Raw genomic sequence first — 26,655 nt, 5'->3', positions numbered from 1 at the left:
ACAGTCATATTCCCAGAAATGTTCAGTCAAGATAGAGGGAAATGAATGAGCCATGCACCTGGACAATTTCTTTGACATTTCCATTGTCAACTCAAACAAAGAAGCGATTGTGAAGTCCCTGTAAAGCAAACATAATGCTGCTGTGTAGTGCTATGTGGAAAATCCTGGCTCAGATGTTTGTAATTTTTAAGGTAGGAAGAAGTTATTAAGCTCAACTGTATAATTACTGGCACAGATAATCTATGAGCCCACATGCGTCTTCTCTGGAAGTGCCCTGAAGAATGCACATGTACAAAATACAGAAGACAGAAGACAAAAAACATCTTGACAGTCAAAGTAAAAGAAAATGATTTTTTACAGTCGTATGAATGTTTTCGTGAATGGGGCTCTCAGCCGTCGTGGGACAGTTTTGGAGAAATAATATGCTCATGCTTATTTAAAGGAATTGATCAGTTAGATGTTTCAAATCAACAAAAATAAAATGACGTGACAGGCACAAGTACCATGGATGCATTGTGTTATGGGAGTTTAAGAAGAAAGAAATGTCTGTTTCAACATCAACTAAACTATCCACTATTGTTCATTGTTCTGAGGAAACATTGTTGTCATGACCTTGTGGCTTTACCAATGAATCACTGCCCATCACACCCCAAAATCAATCTTTTCCACAGTCCATAAAAGTAGACCTATGTGTTTTAAAAGATCATATAATTAAATTAATAGTCGTTATGCGTTTAAATTATGTCCCCATGAACTAATAAAGAGAATGATTAGATTTTCTGCCACTTGTTATTGATGATGAGTTAAGTTTGTCATGATAAACTAGACTTTAGACTTTGGTTTATTTACTAATTATGTGGTAGTCTATTGTGATATGATTTAAAATTATATAGTCTGATTAATAAATTGCATGTTTAAATTACACTTACAGGCAATTTTTCCTCCCACTGTTGCCAAGTGCTTGCTCATGGGGGAAATGTTGGGCTCTCTGTATCACAAAATTTAATTACAGAGTTTCGTCTATACCTGCTCTAATTGGAAAGTGTCATTAGAAAACTTTTGTTGTGACTTGGTGCTATGTAAATAAACTGAACTGAAAGTTGCTGAGTGGACACACCTCTGTTGTGGTTACTGTTTGGTGCCTCACCTTGTGCAAAGAATTGTTTGAAACTGGCAAATCATAGACAATTTACTGGTAGTGCAGAAAACCCAACAGTTAATTCCCAAAATGCACACTTTTGCAGCCAAATCCTGCAATCAAATTGCCTGCTAACACTAGTTCCAGCACCAGTTAATAATGGAGCATATCAAAAGATAGCAGTTAGTTGGTGTGCATAAGACTGACATTGCTGCACTAGTCTGAACTCACATTCTGAGACATGATCTACCACTTGGGTATAGTCACAGACATCAAAGGCTAAAACATCCTGCCAGGAATGTGTACAACTCACGCCAAAGAGTTCATGTATTTTTTACATTTCATTTCCCCCTTGTGCCACTGCGTGCATGAGTGTGTGTTATGTGTGTTTTTTTTTTATTTGTACACATTTCTGCACACACTCTGTGCCTTTGCCTGCTCTTTCTTACTCTCAGGTGTTGACATCTTCTCAGGTTGTGTGCAAAGCTGGACAGTCCTGACCTTTCACATACAAAAGGTGTGTGTGTGTGTGTGATAGAATGCTGGCATCACTTCAGACAGGGACTCCACACCCCCGTCCATCTAATAAATGGTCAGGATAACCCCGTCTAACTCCTGCCCTCTCATGCAATCCTCACTTTGAAGAAACACCTGCTCCCTTCCCCCAAACACACACATGCACGTTCTTACCTGTTCAGGCAGGTTCAGTGACACACATTCACACACAGCTCTCCACAGCTTCTCCTGATAAGGTATATTGCTGCCAGATGACGAGTGTCAAGTGACTGCACGTGCCACATGGTTTTAATTACAGGAGTTGAGTATGCAGGAGATGCTGGGAAGCGAATGAGGAAAACAGGAGCGGAGCAGCTGATATGCAATGAAATCTTGACAAAAATAAACAGAGTCCGGTCAGAGCGAGGAAATACCACGACAAAGTCAATATCCTTATTCCAGCTCCTTTAATTATGATAAGGGCTATGGAGTAATTCCTGAAATTTAAGACACACGTGCAATACAATACCGTGACTGGGCCACGTCCACAGCAGCTATAATCCATAGAGTCTGTGGTGGAGTGAAGTTGAGATTGGTGTATTTGAGTTGACAGTTTAGTGCAGCCATTTTCCAGAATGCTTCCATTCACACCATGGACACAAACCAAGTGCAAAAAAGGTATCAAATACCAGTAGAGTATGTAGACACCAGTAGAGTACGAGTACTCTACAAGTACTCTATGGCTATCATCACTTTAAAGGTACTACCACTGGCCCTACATACTAATTTCTTTAAATGTACTGATTATTTGCTCTTAATGGGTTTAAGGCAATAAAATAAATCTAATAAAGCCCTAGGTTTTCCAACAAGATTCAAGATTCAAGAGCCTTTATTGTCATTATGCGAGCATAACGAAAATTTGGAGTGATTCTCGATTTAAATAAATAGCACAAAATATTTAAAATGAACATTTAAGAAAAATATGAAGATGTAAAACTCCAGGCAAGAAAAGATAAGGTGCACTAAGGTGCCAGTCTATGGTATGCTGTGAGTGTGGCTGGGTGGGGGGTACATGTGTGAAATTCCTGTAGGGGGTGGAATGTGAGTGTTTCACTGCAGGTGGGCTGTTGCTTTTACAGAAGCTGTCCCTGAGTCTGTTGGTGCTGGTTTTAATGTTCCTGAAACGCTTTCCTGATGGAAGCGGTACAAACAGTTCGTTGCCCGGGTGGGTGGGATCTGTGGCAATGCGTCTGGCCCCTCAACATAGAAATTATTATACATGGTGAAAACATTATTCTTATCTATTGTCGTAAAAGTCTACACTGATTAACAAGCACGCCAACAGAAAGTGAGTTCTTCATGCTAAAAGCATTTTTTTGGACATTTTTTTCTATGGACACATGTCTGTAGGCTATGTTTTCCTGAAATTAATTGCATCCAGTTCGTCTGCATTCCCCTGAATAATTTCTGTGACGCTAACCAGTGTGATGGAATATCCAGCCTCACCTGAGTGACTGCTGCTGCTGGCCACACCTTTGGATACGTGCATCCTTTTCAGCCTTCAGATGGCTTCACTCACAACTCCGGCGCCCCTCCCTCCCTCCCTCTCCCTCCCTCCCTGTACTGCGATACCTGTATTTAAATGAGCTGCAGCATGACCGCGGCAGAGCGGCAGTAGGAGCTCATCCTGAGACTGAAGTCAACGCAGCAGCTTTTCATCCAGCGAGCAGGAGCACAGAGAAGCGTAACCATGGTCGGGGAACAGCGCTTTGTAATCAGTGTTCGCATCATTGGAGCCGTTCTCAGGGACACACCAAAACTCAAGGTGATTTAAGACCTGAGGCTTACTTTTTATTTTTTTATTATTGTTATTGCTGTTAAATAACACTACTGTATTCGATGATGTCTCTGTGTCTGATCCCTTTTCTCTCTCTCTCTCTCCAGATGTTCATGATATCTGTGTTGTGGTCTGACCAGACTGAGGTGATTATCTACAGGTCCTTTCAGAATTTCAGGAAATTTCATGTAAGTAAAAAAAAAAATGCTTTTAATGTATTCAGTGTGCTATTTACGTTGTAGTAATAATGTTTAAAAAACAACATATTTTTTTTCTTAAACAGAGCCAGCTGAAAAAGAGATTCCCTCATATGAACCCTTTCCGGAGAAATGACAGAGTGATCCCCAAATTTAGAGGTAAGATTATTTCATCTGTTTGTTACATCTCATTGATTACAGTCTATTTAAACTCTCTCCCAGCCGTGACACATCGCGGTATAAGCAGCCAGTAATGCAAGGAAGGGCAAAATAAAATAAACCTGGTTCATTTAGCCTGCCTCATTCCACCTTGAGGATGTCTAAAGATGAAATAGGTCGTATCCTTAATACATCTTTTTGTTGTATTGGTGTTGTAAATACATCATGCATTTTGTGAAAAAAAAAATGGGGCATTGGAGCATTTAGTGTTCATCTGCTCCTCGCTTTCTCAGTGAATGCAGTATTAATCTCAGAACCATATCCTCTCCTCTGTCCAGGGAAGGCCAGGAAGAACAGCCTCCAGCAGAAAGGATCCAAGCGATCTGTCCAACGCATGAAGTTCCTGGAAAACTATTGCGACAAACTGCTGAAATGCGACATAACTGTGACTCAGAGCTCAGAGGTCACACAGTTCTTCATGCCCAAAGACCATGACCTGCAGTCAGACTTCACCAAGAACAGGTGGGTTTGTCATCAGCGTTTAGCTCGGATTACGCTGGAGGTTTGATAGGAGCTCTGTTTTCAATGTAGCCTCTCTCTCTCACACAGCATCGTGATCCTGCTGTCTGATGATCTGCCCGATGGCAGTGGAGGAGGAGGAGGTGGTGCGGCTCGTCAGCATGCAAGCAGCGTCACCCACCCTTTTGTCACCAGGACTTACCGCTGTGTGGCTCCTTATGAGACAAAAGACACCAAGAATCGTCCATTCAAGGTGGCTGTGGATGAGAAACTGGATGTCCTGATCAAAGACCCTGCAGGTCAGTGCTGTAGTTCTCATATAGCATTTGATCTTAATGTGACAAACCACCGTCTCTGAACCCTGACCTCCCTGTCTACCTGACTCATTTCTGTTATGCTGAAATGTTTTATTTCCTTTCCAGGGTGGTGGCTGGTGGAAAACGAGAATAAGTGCTTGGCTTGGTTTCCTGCTCCTTACCTGGAGTTATGGGATGCAGAAGGAGATGATGACTCTGGATTCCAGCTAGGAGGTGTGATACTTCTTTGTAGTCGCAGGACACACTTGTATCCTAGAAAGAAACTACCACCACTAGGGAGCACTATTTAACCACTGACCTTTCCCTTTGACCAAAACTGAAATTTTTAGAAAAACAATCTGTGTCCTCATTTTACCACATTTCAAAACAGATTTTAGCTGTACAGCAGTACCTGCTTCTTTGCTTGAGCTTATTTTCTTGCTATCTTTAGGTACCCTGTACTGTGCCGTGAAGAATTACTTGACTAACAAGGATGACGAGGTTTCTGTGCCCATTGGCTCTGTGGTTGAGGTGCTGAGAAAGTCTGACAATGGCTGGTGGCTCATCAGGTATCCCAATATTTACTATCTACACTCCAAACAATAGAGATTATAGGGAACATGAACACAAAAAAGGTTGTAGTGACATTCATCATCAGTGACCTTTCAGTATCTTTAATGCAAACATATCACACACTTATCAGTGCCTATCTAGAATTTGAAAGATAGTTAAGGTAGTCAAAATAAAAGTTGAGGTATAGACCACATCAGACAGCATCAGATTTCCCCACACATAATGAAATGTCATTTCTGTTACCATGTTGAATTATGATTCACAGGTTGAAATAAAATCCTTTCTTTTTTGCAATCCTCTCTTCAGATTCAATGGAAAGACAGGTTACATCCCCTCTATGTACCTGCAGCCATACAATAACCCACGGACAGGCTTTTACAGCCTGCAGAGAAACCTGCATAGCTCCACTCTGAACCTGGCAACCACCAGAGAACCTCAGGCTTCTTATCAATCCAACATCAATGAAGAAATAAACCTGCAACTGGATTCTGCAGATCAGCCCAGACCTGCGCCAGGGCGTCTCCACAAGGCCCAATCTCTGGATGTTCTCTCTGACGGCTGGTTGCGAACGCAGATGGAGAGGGGTGCCTCAACTTCAGACAGCCATGCACACAGCATGATCAACACAAGCAGAGAGTCCAGCTTCTCTGGCCTCTCCTCAAACAGTGACTCATCCTCAAATTTCAAAGAGGAAGCGCAGCAACTGCGTCGCCAGCCCAGTGTCAACAAGAGTGGGCGCAGAAGCCCTGATCCCAGTCTCTGTAGCCGCACCTCCAGTACAAATTCCGAGGGCTCTGAATCTTTCACCTCTGACAGCAGTGAGACGGCCTCAGTCACTCCCAGAGTGCCACCCAGACCCAAAACTGAGGAGATCCTGACCCGCTGCACCACCATGACTCGCAAGGCAGCCCTGTCCACTAAGACCCGGCTTCAGATTCAGCCAGAGTCAGTCCACAGTCGCTAGGGAATGGCTTTGAAAATAAATTCTTAATCATACTCTCTTGTTTACTACAATGTTTTTGATTTATTATGAACTCATGTAAGTTTAAACTATTCAACTTCACAGATCTTTTCATGGGTCTATGGGTCAGTCAAATGAGGCTTGTGCAGCACTGTGCATAAAAGAAAACTGTACAATGAATTCCATAAAATGTCTATGTCTGAAAAAATGTCTAGAACTATTGCAGTTGATCAAATGGAACAAAGCGTCCTAGGTACGAATATTTCACTCAGCGTAAGACTGTAGCTTCAGTGAAGCATTCAAGGGAGCAGGTAGAAGAAAATGTATAGGTGACATTTTCATGCAGTGGTAAAACAATGGGTTTTTTTTCTAGTTTTAAAGCCACTTAAGGTGTTGGAGTGTTGGATTGTTGGAGTTGAAGAGGTTAAATATTTACATTGTATTTTACGTATTCCTCTTTCCTCAAATGTATCCTCATAGAGATCAGGGCACAGCTGTAACTTCAACCTGTTGAATGATGACAGAAGAAAAACATATCACTTAATTAATATGCGCCATTTATTTAACTTCTTACTATTTTACCTGCTTGTATATTGTATTCAACTAATTTCTTTCTTTCTGAAGTTGAAAAGCATACACAGACTCATGCCTGTGCGAAGGCGTCTTAACTGACTTTCAAATCAGCACAGTGAAATCTGAGGGATGTGGTAAACAAGCTAACAGCAGACAGAAAGGAATGGCTTATTCTGCAGCATGATTGTATTTAATGACAACCTTACCTTGACAACCGCTTATTATATGAATATGTGGTTGCAGCCTTATGCATGCTATGTACTGAATTTTAACATGTAAGAGCAAGGTGTGCAAGCCTTTGTGTGGGTTTCACATGCACAGGTTAATAAAATCAGATTTGTGACAAAGTAGTGAAATGTCCCTCATTCATTAGTACAGAGGCAAAAGCACCATGTTTTTACAAGTGTCTGCACCTCTGGCTACATTTCTTTTTTCCTTTTTGTCTTTTTTTTTTTTTTAATTCAGTTCGAGTAACAAAGTGCTTTACAATAAAACTAAATGATAAAACTAAATAAAACCTAAAACATAAGTTATAAAAATGAAATATGAGGAATATAGTATAATAATTTGCCATCAATAAGAAAGAAGTGCAGGATTTATCTCTGAATGTTTCTAGCTAGCTAATTCACTTCATACATAAACAAAATGGATTTTGAGATAAGTGCAGTGGTTAGCACTGTTGCCTCACAGCAAGAGGGTTCCAGGTTTGAATCCTGGTCTGGGCTCTTCTGGGCTCTTATTGAAGTTGAGCAGCAGGCTGGTGTCTGTGCACCACTCCTCAGGATTGTGGACGTCCTCTTGATATGAACTCTTATTGTTGTTTGTAATCTGGCCAGGGATGGTGGTGTCGTCTGCATGCAGAGTTCTCTTTGTGTCCAGGAGTACAGTCATGGGTGCACTGTGTGAGCAGGAGGGGGGTCTACAATACTTCTTTGGCATAACTTCACTACTGTTATTTCTTCACATTCACATTCTGAACATAATGTTAGGTCATCTTAAAAGAGAATTTTGGCCTATCTTATGTACTGCACATAAATATACTTAAACACAGGTGAATAGAATCCTAGAAGACATCGCAAACAGAAAAAATAGCCCTGGTATGATTGACAGTGTATGTGTGGCATTTTTTTTCCAGGTAATTTCCCCTGTCAAACAGGAAAACCATGTCTGAGCTATTTTTAATATTTGTGTTTCATAATATTGAAGATTACATGGTTCTAAATGATGGCGAAATCTGATTGTGAAATACATGTACTGTCCATGATACACACATGAGACAACGTATATGTTTCATGAAACAGATAGATGGTTGCAATTGAAGAGTTTAATATTTTAATTTTATATTATGTATCCCTCTTTTCTCTTATCACAGTTTTTAACACAGTTAACACATAGTTTCTTCTAATGAAAGTTAATATATGGCTTCCAACAGGTCAGCCTAACAACAGCAGAGTATACACCAGTGAACACGGTGAATGCCTGCATGACAGCCTCTTAAACGACTTTCCAATGATCTTTTGAAATCTGACGGGTGTGGTTAACAAACTGTCAGCACACCTGAAGAGTTGACTACCTTCTATTTTTGTATTGCTGCTCATGGTATGAATATGTGCTTGCAGCTTTATGTACAATATGTACTGAATTCTTATCTTATTCTAAATCACATGCACATTCGTGCAAGTTCATTGTAAGTTTCAAACAAACAGGTTAATAAAATCTAATTTGCAGCAATATTCCCTCATTCATTAGTAGAGATAGTAGAAACAGAATGTTTCCCGAATATCTGCACCTCTCACTAAAGTTACAGAGCGCTTTTCAATAAAACTCAATAATAAACAAACAAACTAATTAGAATAATAGCAACAACATCTACCAGTTAGGAAGTTCATTGGCAAGTTAAGTGAATGACAAGCAAGGTTATATCCCCTTCTTGAAATCACACAACAATCCACTGACAGGCTGCATCCTCCACTCTGAACCTGGCAACCAGCAGAGAATGTCAGGCTAACTATCCATTCAGCATCAGTGAAGACAGAAAAGAGCCCAAATTTGAGCAAGTAGCAAGATTCATAAGTGTGTAATGAATACTGAAGAGCAGATATTTGGATATATCTTTTCAGGTATTTCTGCTTCAAATGGTTGCCAGACAGAAAGACCAAAACAGTTTTAAGAGACCCTTAGAGTAACAGTGAAATGCACCCTAAAAGATGCTGACACCACAGTTACAGTTGGTGTTTTCTGCACCTCTGGCATGACATTTCATTTTTTGTGTGTTTATGGAACCAAATGTACTGAGATAATAAGGATAAGAATCAAAGCAAAGACACAAAGTTCTGGCATGCTCTGCTGGAAAGTCTAAATGTGAAAATGTTTTGACATAGCGTCGTCATTTTGATATGCGTACTGCATTTGTATGTGCACACACCCACATGTAATATGTTGTGTGTGAATGTGTCAAGCGATCACATGTGTGCAGCAATGTGGTATAATTGAGTTACACAAAGGACAACAGCAGCAGAGAGGAGCTAAGAAGGAAACAAGTGGAAAGAATTACAGGCAGGAACTGGCACTATGTTCTCATGGCCATTATATAAAACTAATGACATAAGACTCCCTATTCATGTCAGACCAGACTCTAAGGTGATGACTTATGAAACTGTAATGGGCTTGTCCGTTCATCTCTAGAGAGAATCACTAAGCTTAACATGGTGTTACTATTTTCAATTAGGGTTTACGGGTCAAAATAAATGACCTTTTCTTTTATTGGAGTTCCCATCAGGACATAGGTATAAGCTGATGCTGATCATTGATCAAATTCTATTGGAAAGTCCATCCATCCATTTTCTATACCACTTATCCGTCAGGGTCGCGGGGGAACTGGGGCCTATCCCAGCTGACTACGGGCGAGAGGCGGGGTACACCCTGGACTGGTCACCAGTCAATCGCAGGGCCAACACACAAAGACAGACAACCACACACTCTCACACTCACACCTAGGGGCAATGTAGAGTAGCCAATTAACCTAATGTGCATGTTTTTGGTATTGTGGGAGGAAGCCGGAGTACCCGGAGAAAACCCACGCAGGCACAAGGAGAACATGCAAACTCCACATAGAAGGGCCCAGACCGGGATTCGAACCTGGAACCCTCTTGCTAAGAGGACAGTGCTAACCACTGCACCACTATGCCGCCCCTATTTTAAAGTCTAAATGTGAAAATGTTTTGACATAGCATCGTCATTTTGATATGCGTACTGCATTTGTATGTGCACACACCCACATGTAATATGTTGTGTGTGAATGTGTCAAGCGATCACACGTGTGCAGCAATGCGGTATAATTGAGTTACACAAAGGACAACAGCAGCAGAGAGGAGCTAAGAAGGAAACAAGTGGAAAGAATTACAGGCAGGAACTGGCACTATGTTCTCATGGCCATTATATAAAACTAATGACATAAGACTCCCTATTCATGTCAGACCAGACTCTAAGGTGATGACTTATGAAACTGTAATGGGCTTGTCCGTTCATCTCTAGAGAGAATCCGTAGGTATAAGCTGATGCTGATCATTGATCAAATTCTATTGGTATGTCTAAATGTGAAAATGTTTTGACCTAGCATTGTCATTTTGATATGCGTACTGCATTTGTACGTGCACACACACCCACCTTCAGATCAGAAAATGCTTCTGTGTCATTCTCAAGGAATGGGAAATGATGATACTGGCCTTCTCTTTACAAGTTCATCTTGCAATCAGTTTAGATATGGCCGACAGTTATCTAATCTGATGCTGTACAGGCCTACGCATCATCAGAACTAATTCAAATTCCTTTCTGTTAGAATATCAATGTGAATATTAAACTAAGCATGGCGACATAACCATACATGTGTATACTTTGCATTTTAGGTTATTTATAATGAAACAAATTGTACCAACTCATTTCTGTTATATAAATTTAAGATATTGGAGGACAGTGTTGCAATAAATCAAAGGCAAAGACTAAGAAAATTATTGATGACACTGGGGAGCCCCCCACCCCAATCATTTTCATACAGTTCCTAAATAATACATCTGTGGGCTTTTAAACCATTAACTTCAATAATAATAATTAATAATACGTTATTATTTGAAATCAACATACAGTACAATAGCAACAAGATATTTACAAGCTGGACATACTGTATGTACTTGATGCTTCACTGAACTCTGTCTGAAATTCCTTGGGAGAGGTCAGTGATCTGCCTGCTCACTTTACATTTGACTTCCTACCCTGAAAAACCAGTGAACTTGAAAGAACTCCACATTCTCCATTGCTGGTGTAATCATCAGGAAAAAAAACACACTAAGTAAATTTTTAAATTCTCGTTGCACTTTGTTGCTGGGAGGCTGAAGTTTTGTGACTGAGCTGGAGCCATGCTCTACTTTCACAAAGCATTCGCATCAATCAGGGCTGATGGGCAAGTATAGTGGTTCTTCATGCATCCATAATGTTGCTGCGTCTTTGTGAATTACCATCAGAAGCGTTTTGGAGGGTTCTGGGCAGCATATCCTTGTGCCATTTGACAGCACACACACACACACACACACACTCTCAAAAAAGTCAAAAATATGAGTGTGTATTTTCATGAGTCAAGCTTTTGTGTGAGATTTGTGAGTGGAGCTTTTGTTCAAATTGTTTTTTTATTTTTTGGGTCAAAGGATGACAGCATGAGTCCACTGGTCTACCGGTTTGTCCACCTCTTTTGTTCACACTGAAACTGAAATATCTCAGCAACTACTGGACTACTGGATTGTAATATACATATAAACTGCTTTTGAGAAAAGTAACCATTACATAGACTCCCACAGGATTAATTGCAGTGTTGTAAATGAATACAACACTATGCTTTATTACCAAAAATGAGCAAAACAATTACAATCTGTCCACCTGTCTGCTTTGTGGTTAGAGCTAATTGAAAAATGTGAGCATGCGCAGATGCTAAATTAAAAACATTATACCTGCTAAACCTCAACAGCATATTAGCGATGTAAATGTACCCGAGTACAACCTTCTATCCCTTTTTTTTAAATATTCAACACAAACACATTATTCAAAGGCAGAATTCACAACATTTCCTGGAAATGCAATGACATTAAAGGCATTTTTGTGATTTCAAAAGTCAAACAATAAAACCTCAGCTGAAAGGTGAGCCGTTTCCTGTTCAGTTGTTTTTAAACTTGTGCAATGATGGAAGATTAAGTAACAACAGACACATACACACCCAGCACATGAATACTTAATGTGTAAATGAAACCTGGGTCATAATTAGTCAGTAAACATAAAGTGTAGTCTCGGGGACATCTGATTATATTTGACAAAAAGAAAACATTTCAGTCTGACATTCAATGTTTTGGGGTTTCTTTGTTCAGTGATAAGCAGTGATCAAACACACACACCAGCCACCATATCGAGGGCTTGTTTGAGTGCTTATCAAAAGTGTCTCTGTAAAAGTGATAAATTGTCACAAACTGTCACCAACCAAATGACCTTAAACCAAACTGGGTGATGTATCACTGCAGTATGAAATCCGTTTTACATTTTAACTTGACTGATGATTTAGTCAGACAAACTCTCCATTATATTGTAATCTGTTTGCTCAGTAAAAGATAAAAATAAAATGTAACAAATGTGACACTTCTGTCATCATTTGTTTGACACATAGTAAAGGGAAATTCAGTCAGTAAGGTAGCTATTGTGTTTACAGACAGAGACAAGGAAACTTGAAGTTAATAATTAGTCAGAAAAGTGCTGCTGATGGGAAAAGAAGCCCTCTGGTCAAACTACTGGCACACACTTTACAATCACCAAACCAGTTTTATAATGTTATTACTGTATGTGTGTGTGTGTGTGTGTGTGTGTGTGTTATTTACAAGAAACTTCAGGAAGTGTCACAATATGCTCTATTGGTGAGTCAGTCATGTTAAAGGAAGATGTGAGGAGGAGTAGAAACTTTCCTGCTATTTATATCTATAGTGAAACTGGTACTTCTTTGTTAAAACAACATCTAATGGAAATAGAAGCAGATAATATCCACATTCACAAAATATTTAGTTTATGTAATTCTTCCAATAAGCCCCCCCAAAAAAGAAAAGGATATAAAAGAGCTGAAAACACGTAAGATCCCTGCAACACAAGTAGTCAACCATTTATTTGCTAGTTACCTGATAAGGATTTACTGGGAAAATATAAGACGTGCTTCCTTAAAGGAACAACATTATTATTTTTTTTTAACAGGAAAAGGGCTCTTCTGGGCAACAAACAATATTCAACCTATTTATAACTGGAATACTGATACAACAATTTTAGAGTTCAATTTGCACAATTGCTTAGTGGTACACAATCCATGACAGCATTGCAGTGAGCCAGCACGCACAATACCAGGACCCTGAAACTGAAGCAACAAAATAAAGTGCGGAGTGCTCTAAGATGGAGAGACAAAGGCAAATAAGGCAACAACTTTGTCCACATTTTGCTATATTTTTTTTAAACAGCCTCAGCAGGTTAGATAAGGCTAATAAATACACAGTTATTAAAATTATTTTGTCATCAAGCTCATGAATGAAATATGTGAAGGCATATAGTGAGACTGAACTCACATTCAACACTGAGCTGATATCTTGATAATGATAAGAACATATTGCTCAGACCACATTCATAATGCACAAGGATGCATTGTGTACATACAGTAGAAACTGCCACAAACAGAAACAACTAGTAAATTATTGAACTACAGGTATTAAATCTTAATTATTTTCTTAAAATTATACTTACATGCTAATATGTACGTTAAAAGGGTGATTTGTCACTATGATTTTTCTTCCTGCATATAACAGGTCCCATCCTAAAGATTTTTTTGTGAAAAATCCGTTCTGAAGTTCAACTAAATGTAATATGACACTTCAAGCAGGACTCCCAATGTCAGTCCATTTGTTCTGAAATTCACTATTTTTGCTCCTAATGACTGCATTTCTCTAGGAAAGGGATAGTACAACACAAAGCAGGAATTCACTCCTAAAAAGAGTGAAACTTAAGAAAAAGAAGATAATTGATTGTTTGATAATTGATTTGTCTAACTTAGATTGCTTCAGCTGACATTTGGATTCCATTTTTCCTGTCACTTTCTTTAAAATTTCTTTAAGGCAAGGAAAAATGACAGTGAACAATGATGCTTTTAGTGTACATGTATGGATGAGAGTCATGGATGGGGAGAGGAAAAAAATAACATTTCCTTTGAGGATGAGAGTGAGATGGTAAGTCTGCTGCCAGATAGGAGGAACGCTGACTGCTAAATGGCGAACAGATGCTGCCCCCTGTTGCCTGCCTGTAGATCCTACATGGTGTATGATCAGAGCACATTTTCAACAATTTTATGTTATGCAACTTGAAGGACGATTCTGTAAAGTCTTCCGTAACTTTATTCATACAGCATTATTCTGAAGCAAAGCCCAGCCAGTTTAGGTTTTCATCACAGCCCAATCAACAAAACTGGATTGAAAATCACTTTAAATGCAAGGCATCCTACCATATTTCACCCCAGAGGGTTGATTGTAAGTGATCTGTACACACACACACACACACACACACACACACACACACACACACTGCATTTTGAAACATTCAGGTTTAGCAGTATTCATGTTTGTGTAAAGACCAAAAAAACCTGGGGGGAAAAAAATCTTAAGACGGAGGGAAGAAAGATTAATCAAGGTTTTTCTTCATTTTCAAATTCAGGCACTCACGACATGTAGAACTTGAAGTTGGCTTGTCTAACTAGCAAGAGAAAGATGTTAGAAAGATGTAAAATTAATGACTTTGTAACACATATCCACCGTGGAATAATTACATTCACTGCAGCAACGAATTTGCATCTCATGAGTTTCAGTTTCAGTCCTGGGGCTTGTCTAATGAACCATACAACAAATAACTCAACAGTACCCCACACAGTGACATGTGCACACAGCCTCACACACACACACACACACACACACACACACACACACACATGCACTCGCCCTCCCACACATTAATCACACTTCTTTCCCGTGTGATTTCATTTTATGCATCAGGATTTTTTTCTGTGGCTGTGAATTTTGTGCAGGCTGCTTTTCCACATCTTGGCTTTCCATCTTGACTTGTATGTCATTTATTTATTTATTGTTCTCAACAAGTCAAAGAGCATTTGCTACCTTTGTTTTCTGCTACTGTTTTTTCATCAATTTGTTCCTGTGTTTGAGTCCATGCAAAAATTGATCCATTTTCAAGACAAGCTCAGGCAGCTACAAAATGTATCCTCTTTTCATAGATTTTAAATTCAGACTCTTGTATTTGGATAGAGCCACTTACATTAGACCACTGGGCCATGAAAGAGTTTTTTTCAAGCACAAAGTGGTACATTTTCACCCGACTTGCAATTCATTTCATTACTCCTGTTAAATGAAGCTATGGGATGATGTCATCAAAGAACATTAGCACCATCCTATGCTTTCCTTACTTTAAAACTTTGCAAAGAAAGTGGATGCAGATTAATTTTTTCATCTGCAAAACATATAGTGAAATAAATTAATGGCTGATTTGTTTTCAAGAATTCTCTATTGCCCTTTTGTTTTTAATAAATGTAATGTTGTCAGCTATAAAGTTACTTCTTATATAATTTCATAAGGCTATTTTTAGTGGGATAATTTTAATAAGAATTAATGACTAATGAACAAAGAGACACAGATTGTTGACTTTGGGATCAGATAGAAAATGAGCAAACAACAATATGCTTGTTTACTCAAAACAGAAAAACATTTAAGATATTTTCATTTCATGTAAAATTTCAAAAACATTTTGTGCATAAGGTGAATGTAAAGGGGACAAATTTAAACTGAACCTGCTCTGTCAGGCTAAGTAAATGCAAATAAATTAAATACCCTTTGCACACTGATTATTCAATTATTAAAGTCTAGTCTAGTCTAGTATAATAAATTACAGAAGTTATTCAATTTATGCACACTGACTCAGTATGACAGAAAATCATTACAGGAAATGTGTAATGATAAGTCTACACTGAACTCCTGTAATTGACTCAGGTAATTATATGCAAATTTGATGTTTTATTAAAAAAGCTATAGGTTTCAGACATCTTAGGTATGAATTAAGTATTAATACACAGTAATAATGTGTTTAATCCACTTTTTGAGACACTGATATTGAGAGGGAGGTCAATCGAATTTCCACACACAGAATGATTTGAGTGTGTGCAAGAAAAGACTCACAAACATGCTGAGCTCATAGGGAAATGTAAGATTTCTGGAATGAATGTGTTATTTGTGTCTTGTTATTCTGTCATGTGGAGGAAACTGCCAAACTGCCAGGTATGCCAGTTATGCTTTCAAGCTTTTATTTTATGCCCATTTTATATCCAAAGTGACACTGAGCTGTAAACATAAAAGCAGCAAATAAACATATATATATGTCTATAATCTCATAGGGATCATTTGCATGTAAACATTTGCAAAAGGTATCACTTGCTGTTGTTTGTACAGTTATTCTTTTAGTTATTCTCTTTTAGATGGTGCAAACAAACCCCAGACTCTCCACAACATCTACAGCGCTAAACATCAGACCCTTAGAAACTCCTGGTTCAGATGTAAACACGAGGGTTAGTAAGTCTGTCTAAGAGCTACTGAAGTCTATAGAGGCAAAAGTAATTTGATGTTCTGTTTGGTTCGGTTCTCATTCTTTTTCCCCTTCTCCCTCTGTGAATATACAATGTACTGAATCAGTTTTGAAGGTTCAGCTCTATTTGATCATCAACAGCGAGGCACTAGTCAGACTCTGCCCCAGAAATCTCTGGTGGGATCCTCTCTATGGACTCTGTAGAGGAGCTTTGGGACCGTTGAGACTGAGAGGACAGATGCTGCGATGCTTCAGGACTGTCCACCCCAGAGTGCATCAGGGGTAAATAGATGTCATCCATGTTTGGCAGTACAAACACTTTCTGCAGAAAGAAAAAAACATGATTGTGAGAGAAGGGAGCAAAGCTGAGAAGATGTAAGTATTATATATAGTAGTTGTTTGTTTGTTTGTTTGTTTTAACCTGGAACTCATCCTGCAGTTTCTTTTCAATCCACTCGGTCACGTGACAAAAAGTCACCTCCCTCTCCCCGAGTTTGGGACGAACATGAAGATCCAGCTTGGGGGGCACACAGAAGCTGTACCTGCAGAGGAGATCAAATCTTTCACATCTTTGTCAAATTGTTTTTATTTCTTTTTTAAGCCTCGCTTCAGTCTCATACTTTGTCAATGTATTCAACTAAAACAATTAAATAAATAAATGTTCTTTTGGCAGGAGGCGAAGCATGAAGAGTGAGTCACACCACAGAAAGTCACAAACACAACATGCTGCAGCTGAACATTGTGAACTCAGCAATGTGTTTGAAGCTGCAGCTTTTTTATGACATGCAGTAACTTAGAAAAATGCAGATAGTCTGAAATAGGGAAGTAAACTACCATATCCTGTCTGTAGGAGGTGGTGGGATGTTGACAACCAGAGTCCCTGATAGCTCTTGAACCTCAACAGTGAGAAGAAGGGGTGTATTGGACATCTCCTCAAACTTCTTCTTAATGAACTCGTTCTCTGCCGCCTTCTGGAAATACTTGGATTTAGTGATTTTGTCCACAAATCTCAAAATCTTCCTCCCAGTCTTTCCACCTCCTGTCCTGTAAGAGAGGATTAGAGGGGAGGAGAAATTCCCCAGCACGACGTGAGCAGATTTAGTATTCCGATGCTGAAGTCAAACTCTGAGAAGAGATGAGAGCCTGAGATGTAAATGAAATGAAAGCAACAGCCATCTGGAGTGTGATGCCAGTGCAGTTTATTTTCTGCTTTCAGAAATTGAGCATTCCCCACCCACCCAGAAGGGTAAAAGTAACACTTCATAGTGTTGGTTACACTTTCTCGCCTTTTAAGTAACTTTCTGCAAAAATTTTTCGGCTTAATTATCTTACAAAAGTGGCAGTTTTCCTTTGTAATTCCATAAATGAACATAACCTACTTTAAAACAGTAAACAGTCTTTTTTTTTTTTTTTTTCCCAACATCATATGATTTATCTGTCTTTTATGTCTCAGATTTACCCATCAGTAGCTGGTGTAGATCCCTTCTCTCCCACTGGACCCTGAGGCTCAGACACTAGCAGCTCTTCCTCATCAGATGAACCAGCACTGGAGGACTCCTCATCGCTGTCTGCCAGCACACTGAAGATGGGCCTTCAGGAATAGGAAGATAGATGGCAAAATGAACATATGGATGGAGCAATTTTCAGCTCCAGGAGCATTTGGACAACACCTTTAAAAGTACTCTCCCGTTGTTGGACTAATTTTTTTGGCAGCTTAATCTTCGCCTGGATTGTTATCCATACCACGGTGGGCCTGTGACAAGCAGGTCCAATCGATGTAATGTTAAGCTCTGCTCTGCGGATCAAAGACTAGAGGGATCAGAGCATAGAAGGAGAGATGTGTAGGTGTATGTTTGTGTGTGCCTGCAATAGAAATGATACAGATGAAAATACAGGGTTTACTGTTATTTGGGCTGTCATTCCTGCTACAAAACCTTGGTAATATGGTGAAATATACCTAAAGACAACATACATACATACATACATACAGCATACTGTTCATCACTGGGGTTACTACTCAGCCTATAAACACAGAAAATAAAGCTGAGCATACTTTCAGGCGGGGAAGATCTAATTAAACTATATTGCATTATGGGGATTGTACGCATGGTTTTATCTGCCTGTGCTGCTTCGATTTTCACTGTCGAAAAATATAAAAAATATATTTTTTAAAATTCTCTCTCACCTTCATGAAATCCCATGGCTTTATGGAAGTGAAACACTAAATCATGAATTCAGCTAATCCAGCAAATATTTTACTTCTACCCATTAACCACCTTTCAGTTTCAGTAAATATTACAGTATGTATCAATATGAAATTACATAGCTTATCCTTATTGGTGGTGAAAGAAAACCATTGATACTGGTACTAGTAGTGACTGTTGCTACAAACACTAGTGTTACATTCATCTTATTTTTTATCCACAGATTTTTAAAAAACACTCTTAAGAGTTAGGCCAACAAAATGCTACAAGTGCTTATTTAAACCATTCAGAAAAGCGCACGATAGTCGTCAGTTGAGTGTGTATACCCCTGTGTGTAGTACTGACCGTGGGTTGCGAGTTTCAGCTGGACAGTCTGTATCCTGACCCCCCTCTTTCCCCAGCTTGGACAGATTGAACTTGGTCTGCAGGGTCATCTGCAGGGCACCGGTGTAGGCCAGCTGCAGCTCCACCCATAGGCCTGAAGGGGACAGCAGATCAATGCCAGAGCACCAAAATTAAGACAAAGCTCATACACATAGTCTAATCTGGACACACACTGCGTGGTGGGCAGATTAAACAGCTTTTGCTGTGATTATCGAGCCTTGAAATTAAATTTATAATAAATTACAACAGATTAAGAGCTGACACATGTGGACATGTGGAGCAGGAAAAAGAGATAAAAGCTGAAAACAGGATCATTTATTAACAGGAAGTTGTGTAACAGCTAAGCGGGTGGAGTTAGGGAAAAAAACATGAAGAGATCACACACACTGACACACTTAAATACCACTTTATCATTAGGAGTGTTGTCCGCCAGACTCCCTGATTTTACAACACACACACACATAAACACACACAAGCCAATATTCTTTAAAGGTTTTAGGCCAGGCACAATGGGTCTTCTGCTCTGTGAGATTACAAGAGGATAATAGCATCTGATCTGATGCTCCATGGTACTCAACTGTGATCACATGTGCAACAGGTCATCTTCTCACTCATGTGTTACTGTGTGTGTATGTGTTTTGGAGTGTTTGATATCCAGTCTGTACTCACCTCTGGGGTTGACTTCAGGTCTGGAGGTAGTGGTGATTTGAGGCATAGAGCAGCCCATGTCCAACTCAGTCAGAGTCAGCTCATTCATAAAGTAAGGCAGCTGCAAGGAATATAATACAAAATGTATCACACCTTAGTAGTAGTTGACCTTTTCTGTGTGTTTAAATTAACTTTTAATAAAACCGCTCGCACTCTGATTTTGCTGAGCTTCTTCTGGATCTTGTGGGAAACCATGTTGGCCCAGTGCTTCTCTCTCAGGAAGTCCCAGAAGATTCGACCAATCAGAGCATTAGCCCATGCAGTTTGGCTTGTCTCAGGGTGATATGCTAAATCACAGGTACACTGTAAAAATAGACAACAGATTAAGGGCTGAGCGAGAAACATGCAGGTTTAGCACAATTCAGAGCTAAAAACAGTGGAAGAGGTGTAGAATAATTTCATTAATACAGTGAAATTCCACTTTTTCTTAAAAAAAGAGGAAAGAATATCTTTTTATCAGTTTACTCTAATGTATTCACTTACTTTACCTTTACCAGGAGGTCACTTTACTCTCTGCTATATGACATGTAAGAAGTCTTGCTCTTGACTGTTTCTACACCCTCACCTCTTTTGCATCACTTAATTTTATCTGCAAGCATGACTCACATTTCCTTTGATAGTGGGGCTTGTGTCTGTGCTGCTGGCTCCAGGACTGGAGAGGGGGGTCAATTCCTCGGTGGCCAGGAGACGAGCCATGTAGTGTGGGTAGTCTAATATGGAAAGGCCCCTGCTGCTACTGGAGGCCTTGCTGACATGAGCTGCATGAGAGATGCAGGGGTGAGGTATGGAAGGGGCGTCATCGTCAATGCTCCCCAGTGTGCTGGAGACTCTGCTGCTTGGTGCATTGCCTGAGGGGCTAATGCTTTGTACCACTGCTGCATCACCTGGCAGAAACAGGAAACACTTGCCTGGTTAGTAGAGCAATGGTGGCTTTCTTGAGAAAAGGGAACTATGACAGATATTTGCAAAGAGCAAACATATTGTAATTTTCTCAAAAACAAAGCCGGTGCCTCTAGTAAATGTCTTTGCCCTGTCAACTGTGAGATCTGTGTGATCCCTTGAAAGGGATTGGCTTTGAAATGCAAAGAAGTGGAGCATGTAATCCATAATCCACACATATAGCTTTTGTATAGATGCCTTATCTGAAAGCCTTTGCCTCTCTAATGCATTATTACCATTTCTCATACCCAATCTGGAAGCACATCTGCCAGGCCTCTGTTTTTCTCCCTCTTTTTCCCTCTCTGTATCCATGGATGCAAACAGGAAGTGACGAAACCACTCTTCTTTCTCTCGTCCTGTGCGGCCGAAGAGGTAGAGCGTGGTGAGATGGTCATGGACGTCTTTGGAGGACCTCTGTTGTGGACTTTCTGCTTGTTTTGTTTCTTCTCCTGGCTCCTCTCCCCAACTATCTTCTGACCTTCCTCTATCATCCCCTTGGGAGTTTGCTCCCACCGCCAGTTGGATGCAGATGGGATACTTTGGGTTCCACATTCTCTTCCGAGCCAACACAGATGGCAGCAGGAATACCTTTGGGGAACAGTAGAGTTTTGTTATGTCAAAGCAACAAAAGAGGCAACTATTAGGTCTGGATGTTCCTTTGTATAAATATATATAAGTATGTATATATATATGTATATATACAAGTCTCTAGCATAGAACAAAAATCCTGTTAACAAAGTCTCTTAGGCAATCATCATACTTTGCTCCTTGCAAGCTGAAAGGAGCGTGACTTGACAAAGGTGGCCTCAAGGACTCTCTCATCATATGTGGCTCTCCGACTAATGTTGTTACGAGGGGAGTCCAGACGAAGGCAGGAGCCCTCCAGGGTGGCAAACACAGAGTGAGTCAGAGCTGGATGGTAGGTTTCTGGGTCGTAATCATGTATCTCATTCATCCAGCCCTGAAAAGGTAGAAAGTGAGTGTTAATTTCAATCAACACTGCATAGTTTAAGTGATTCACAAACAATCTAGAATTCAGATTGCCATGTTTGTAATCAGCCTAAAAATGAAGCGTACAGCAAAAGTAAATATAATTATATCTTTGGGGAAGTTAGTCTCAACTAACAAGATATATTCACCTCAGTAGGTTTGAACATAAGTAAGTTTTAACACATACGCAAATACAGTACAGAAAACAAGTCTATGAGCTGAGGATTTAGAGGAGTACTCTCTCATAATAATGTAATGTACTAGAAGATATGCACTGAATATAACAAAAACAGCTTTTAGTTTAAGGGACATTGTGCCTTGGATTTGGCTTTCCAGGTATGTCATTCCTAGCTTCATACTACTGTCAACAAACAATACTAATCAGAGGCTTTAGGTTATAGATGGTTAGAGTAAGACGCAGGGTTGGGATTAGAGTAAATCAATCCAAGTAAAATTAAGTCAGGGCAATCAACCATGGCATCTCATATACATCATACATTCAGGGTCACTGTAATGGCCACTGCTTACCATTTTTGGAAACCAACTTTTTTGGGCAATGACTGCATGGCGTCTCCACTGACAAGACTCATTTTTTCCAAAGAATACAAGATATAATGTGTTACATCTTATTCCTGTTTCAATACTTAGCAGTATGCTAAGCTAACTGTCTTCTGGCTCTAATGGCAGTGTGAGCATCTTCTCTTCAAGAGAGAGAGCGTTTTGTACTACTCAAAGACCTTTGACCTCACAAAACTTGCTTCTCTGACTATGGCATTGTAGCAGCTCTCAGACTGGAACTGAGCAGCTAATGACCAAACAAGGGAATTACCTCAACACTAAGATGGCAAACCCACTTATTTCCAACCATCACCATCACCACTACTCTTCTGCCTCATGTCCTGACAAATTGCAGCTTTCCCCTGCCTGTATCTACCACTAATTGCCTCTGAAACTGACAGTGTCTGGATGGTAGCTGTCCTCTCCAGGTGCTCTGTGTCAAACTCAGCCAGGAGGATAACATTAATTACCACTGCAGCTCAGGCAGTTTTCCTTATCGAAGGCTTTACAGTAATTGCATTCTGGACGCCTTGTGTAGTTCCATGCCACTTTCAGAAGGTTTAATCTGTGAAGGAAATAATCATTAGACATGCTGAAATGACTCACCGACTTGACGCTGCTCTAGTTGTTCAGTTAGCATGACTGAAAACTAATTAGAGGTACTCTTGTTAATGTGTTTGAAGTAGCTTTTAAACATGCTTTTGAAAGTTTGCTCAGAAATCAATCACTTTCACAGAGTAAGGATTTTCTGAGGAGTACCTATAGTCTACAGTTGTGATATGATGAGACTGTCAGAAAGATATTAAATTTCAGTTTAAGCATCACTGAAATGGAGAAAAGCTGTTGCTAAAGGGTATTCACACAGAAGTTGTTATTTGCAGAATCCAACAATGACCACTTTTTTTACAATGACCATATACACTATATTGTCTAAAGTATTTGCTCATCTGCCTTTACATGCATATGAACTTAAATGACATCCCATTCTTAATCCATAGGGTTTAATATGAAGTTAGCCCACCCTTTGCAGCTATAACAGCTTAAGCTCTTCTGGGAAGGCTTTCCACAAGGTTTAGCAGTGAGGTTTAGGGATTTTTTGACCATTCTTCCAGAAGCGCATTTGTGAGGTCAGACACTGATGTTGGACGAGAAGGCCTGGCTCGCAGTCTTCGCTCTAATTCATCCCAAACGTGTTCTATTGGGTTGAAATCAGCACTCTGTCCAGTCAAGTTCTTCCACACCAACACCTCTCATCCATGTCTTTACAGACCTTGCTTTGTGCACTGGTGCGCAGTCATGTTGGAACAGGAAGGGGCCAACCCCAAACTGTTCCCACAAAGTTGAGAGGATAGAATGGTCCAAAATGTTTTGTTATGCTGAAGTATTCCGAGTTCCTTTCACTGGAACTAAGGGGCCAAACCCAGCTCCTGAAAAACAACACCACACCATATTCTCTCCTCCACCAAACTTCACACTTGGCACAATGCAGTCAGACAAGTACCGTTCTCCTGGCAAACCCAGATTCATCCATCAGATTGCCAGATGGAGAGGTGTGATTCATCACTCCAGAGAACGCGTTTCCACTGCACTAGAGTCCAGTGGTGACGTGCTTTACACCACTGCATCTGACGCTTTGCATTGCAATTGGTGATGTATGGCTTGGATGCAGCTGCTTGGCCATGGAAACCCATTCAATGAAGCTCTCTATGCACTATTCTTGAACTAATCTGAAAGCATGAAATTTAGAGGTCTGTAGCAATTGTCTCTGAAGAAAGTTGGCGACCTCTCCACACTATGCACCTCAGCATCTGCTGACCCCGCTTTATCATTTTACATGGACTGTCACTTCTTGGCTGAGTTGCTGTCATTCCCAATCGCTTCACTTCCACTGTTATAATACCACTGACAGCTGACTGTGGAATATTTTGTAACAAGGAAATTTCACAAATGTTTGTAGAAGCAGTCTACATGCCTAGGTGCTTGATTTTGTACATCTGTGGCCATGGAAGTGATTGGAACTTCTGAATTCAATTATTTGGATGGGTGAGTGAATACTTTTGGCAACATAGTGTAACTATGCAACCATAGGTGCCAATCACATGGATGCTCTGATGCTTAAGCACCCACCAAAAGGTGTGAACACCACGTGTTGCTGACCTATTTCACTGACAGAAGCCTGAGTAATATTGATCTGTCTGCAAGAACCCCACGCATAATTCCCAAAATGGCAAGGTTTTTCTTAGGAGACAAGGGTTGAGCGGAAAAAGAAGTAATTCGAAGACATGTTGAGAAATGTGGGAGTATTAGAGTGAGACTGAGGCGGCTGAAAATAGAAAATAAAATTTCCTCCTTTATGACTCAACCATTTACCTTGAGGGTGTCAGGCTCAGTGGTGACAGTGATACCTGTCAGAATCCCCGCTCCCAGCAGAGTCTGTGGTGGTCTGTATGGCATATCTGAGCAGCGCGACCTCGAGGAACCCATCCTGATGAGCAACAATCCTAGTAAGAAGCCCAATGCCAACCCCAGAGCCAGGCCAGAGAAGTACGGACTGAGAGGTAGGATGAAATAGCCATAGGACAACACTGCCACACAGAATAAACTCATGCACGGTAGAGGATGAGGGGGCCGAGAAGGAGGAGAAGTCCTAACCAAGGCTGGTGCAAGGGCCTGGGGACCAGCAGGTGATCTCCTCAATGACCCGTGATTTTCAATTGCTAATACTTGCATCAAGTCACCATCTGTACACACTTCCAGCTCCTCATCTCTGTACTGTTTTTGGTGATGCACAGGGCAGGGACTACGGTGGCTTCTTCTCAGATATCTAACAGAAGGCCAGTCAAACACAGGTAAAACATCAGCATCTATTTTCTTAGTGTTCCTCACAGGAGACTCTGAAAGAACCGTGTCTGTGCTACCTTCACAACCTCTGGAGCTGACCTGATGACCCCACTGGGTCTTATTATGGTGCTTGGGGCTGCCTGCTGTCTCCTCTCTCATGATTTTGCTGAACATGCTGCTCAAAGGCTCATGTACAGCCTCTGAGAGCTTCCTCTTGGTGTCTTCCAACTCCATTTTGAAGAAACCCCCTTTCAGACCCTCCCCACTAGGAGAGAGTGAGCTAGGAGAAGGGGGTGCAGTGCGAGAGTCCCCATTGCTGCGGGTTTTTGATTGGGTAAGCTGCTTCCATAGGTGGAGGTTGAGGCGAGAGTCTGATTTTGACTGCGACACTTCAGGCTCTGAGCGGGAGATCTCTGTGGAGATTGACTTTACAAGGCTGAGAAGGGGCTTAGGTCTGAGGGAGGAACCTTCCTTGAGCTCCAGCTCAGTGGAGAGAGACTTGACCAGGCTTGCAAGGGGTCGATGGGTAGGTGAGGAAGGGCCTGGGGAGAGGAAGCTGGGCCCAACAATAGAGCAGTTTCCCAGAGAGCCAGGAGACGAGGGAGAAAGAGGAACATGGAAAGCTTGGGACTGCAAACACTTGTCATCCTCAACAGAAAGCTGCCTCTCCTTGGAGAGGGATATAGAGGGGCAGTCTTCATCGTGGTCAAGAGAGAAGATGAGCTCAGTGTCATCCAGACTGTCCCACTCTCCCTCTGTACCAGTCAGCTGGATCACAATCCCTCGAGGGAGATGCCTCTTGGTCCCAAGGGATGGGGTGCTGACTGGGGACATGCCAAAAGCTGGACTGTGGGACTGCTGGAGAGGCCTGCCACTTCCTTTATCCCCGCTTGTTCTTTCCCCATTTGTTCCACTGTCTGCCATTTCTTGACTTTACATTGCATAGCCAAGGCACCTAAAAGTCAGTCAAACAGAATGAGTGAAGAACATGGTCAGCTGCATTATTAAGCCTTGGAGGCAGAATAAATAAAAGAAGTCAGGGAATGAGCCACAGAGAGAGAAGAAAGGCATCTTTTCCATACTCATGCATTTCGACAAAAACTGCTCACCAGCACCAACTATGCATTAGTGTGTGGACGTCATGTAGTTTAGCTGTGAAGAGTTTTGGAAATCCACATTATGAAGACTAGGGAGGCCGAATCAGATCAAGTATGCACCTCTCCCAAAGCTGTTGTTCCACATACTGACTGAGTTATTGAGGCATGCAAAAATAGACAAGACAGTCTGTCTCCCCCAAATATTGCACAAACTAGGGCAGTTCAGGCTTGCATCTGATGTCTTTTAGTTCTGATTGAATATCTATAAGGAATTCATTTAAATTATGTGCAGGGACTTTCTGTGCACGAACCTGTAATGGAAAAATATAATTTGAGTATAGATGTTGCCTTTCAGTACAAAACAGAGAGAGGATTTTTGGCTTTGCCAAAATTGCAATCTGCAAATTCACTTCTCTGAAGTAACATTCTGAAGTCATTCCAGCGAGAAAACAACTACAGTGTCTTAAAGTCTCATCCCCTAAAGACT

The 26,655-nt window shown here is 40.6% G+C and overlaps 2 protein-coding genes across 3 annotated transcripts; one reads left to right on the top strand and one right to left on the bottom strand.

Annotated features, from left to right (window-relative positions):
- Window positions 1-3,257: 3,257 nt before the first annotated feature.
- Window positions 3,258-7,092, top strand: LOC124053194 (NADPH oxidase organizer 1-like). Its single transcript, XM_046378204.1, has 8 exons — window positions 3,258-3,458; window positions 3,578-3,658; window positions 3,754-3,826; window positions 4,165-4,348; window positions 4,436-4,644; window positions 4,768-4,875; window positions 5,093-5,210; window positions 5,521-7,092. The coding sequence occupies exons 1-8, from the start codon at window positions 3,384-3,386 to the stop codon at window positions 6,176-6,178; spliced, it is 1,506 nt and encodes a 501-aa protein (XP_046234160.1). The 5' UTR covers window positions 3,258-3,383; the 3' UTR covers window positions 6,179-7,092.
- Window positions 7,093-16,148: 9,056 nt separating this feature from the next.
- tex2l (testis expressed 2, like) lies at window positions 16,149-26,002 on the bottom strand. 2 transcript variants are annotated; one of them, XM_046378192.1, is made up of 11 exons: window positions 24,601-26,002; window positions 21,443-21,643; window positions 20,919-21,270; window positions 20,350-20,627; window positions 19,897-20,046; window positions 19,705-19,804; window positions 18,997-19,129; window positions 17,907-18,038; window positions 17,282-17,491; window positions 16,869-16,989; window positions 16,149-16,769 (listed from the first exon to the last, which is right to left on the bottom strand). In XM_046378192.1, the coding sequence occupies exons 1-11, from the start codon at window positions 25,993-25,995 to the stop codon at window positions 16,596-16,598; spliced, it is 3,246 nt and encodes a 1,081-aa protein (XP_046234148.1). In that variant the 5' UTR covers window positions 25,996-26,002; the 3' UTR covers window positions 16,149-16,595. The 2 variants fall into 2 exon arrangements, with proteins under 2 accessions (XP_046234148.1, XP_046234149.1); XM_046378193.1 differs by having other exon boundaries at window positions 20,931-21,270.
- Window positions 26,003-26,655: the final 653 nt, after the last annotated feature.

Source organism: Scatophagus argus, chromosome 21, assembly GCF_020382885.2.
Source record: "Scatophagus argus isolate fScaArg1 chromosome 21, fScaArg1.pri, whole genome shotgun sequence".
Classification (NCBI taxonomy): domain Eukaryota; kingdom Metazoa; phylum Chordata; class Actinopteri; family Scatophagidae; genus Scatophagus; species Scatophagus argus.
The sequence above is the reverse complement of the archived record's forward strand: the minus strand, read 5'-3'. Positions and strand labels throughout refer to the sequence as shown.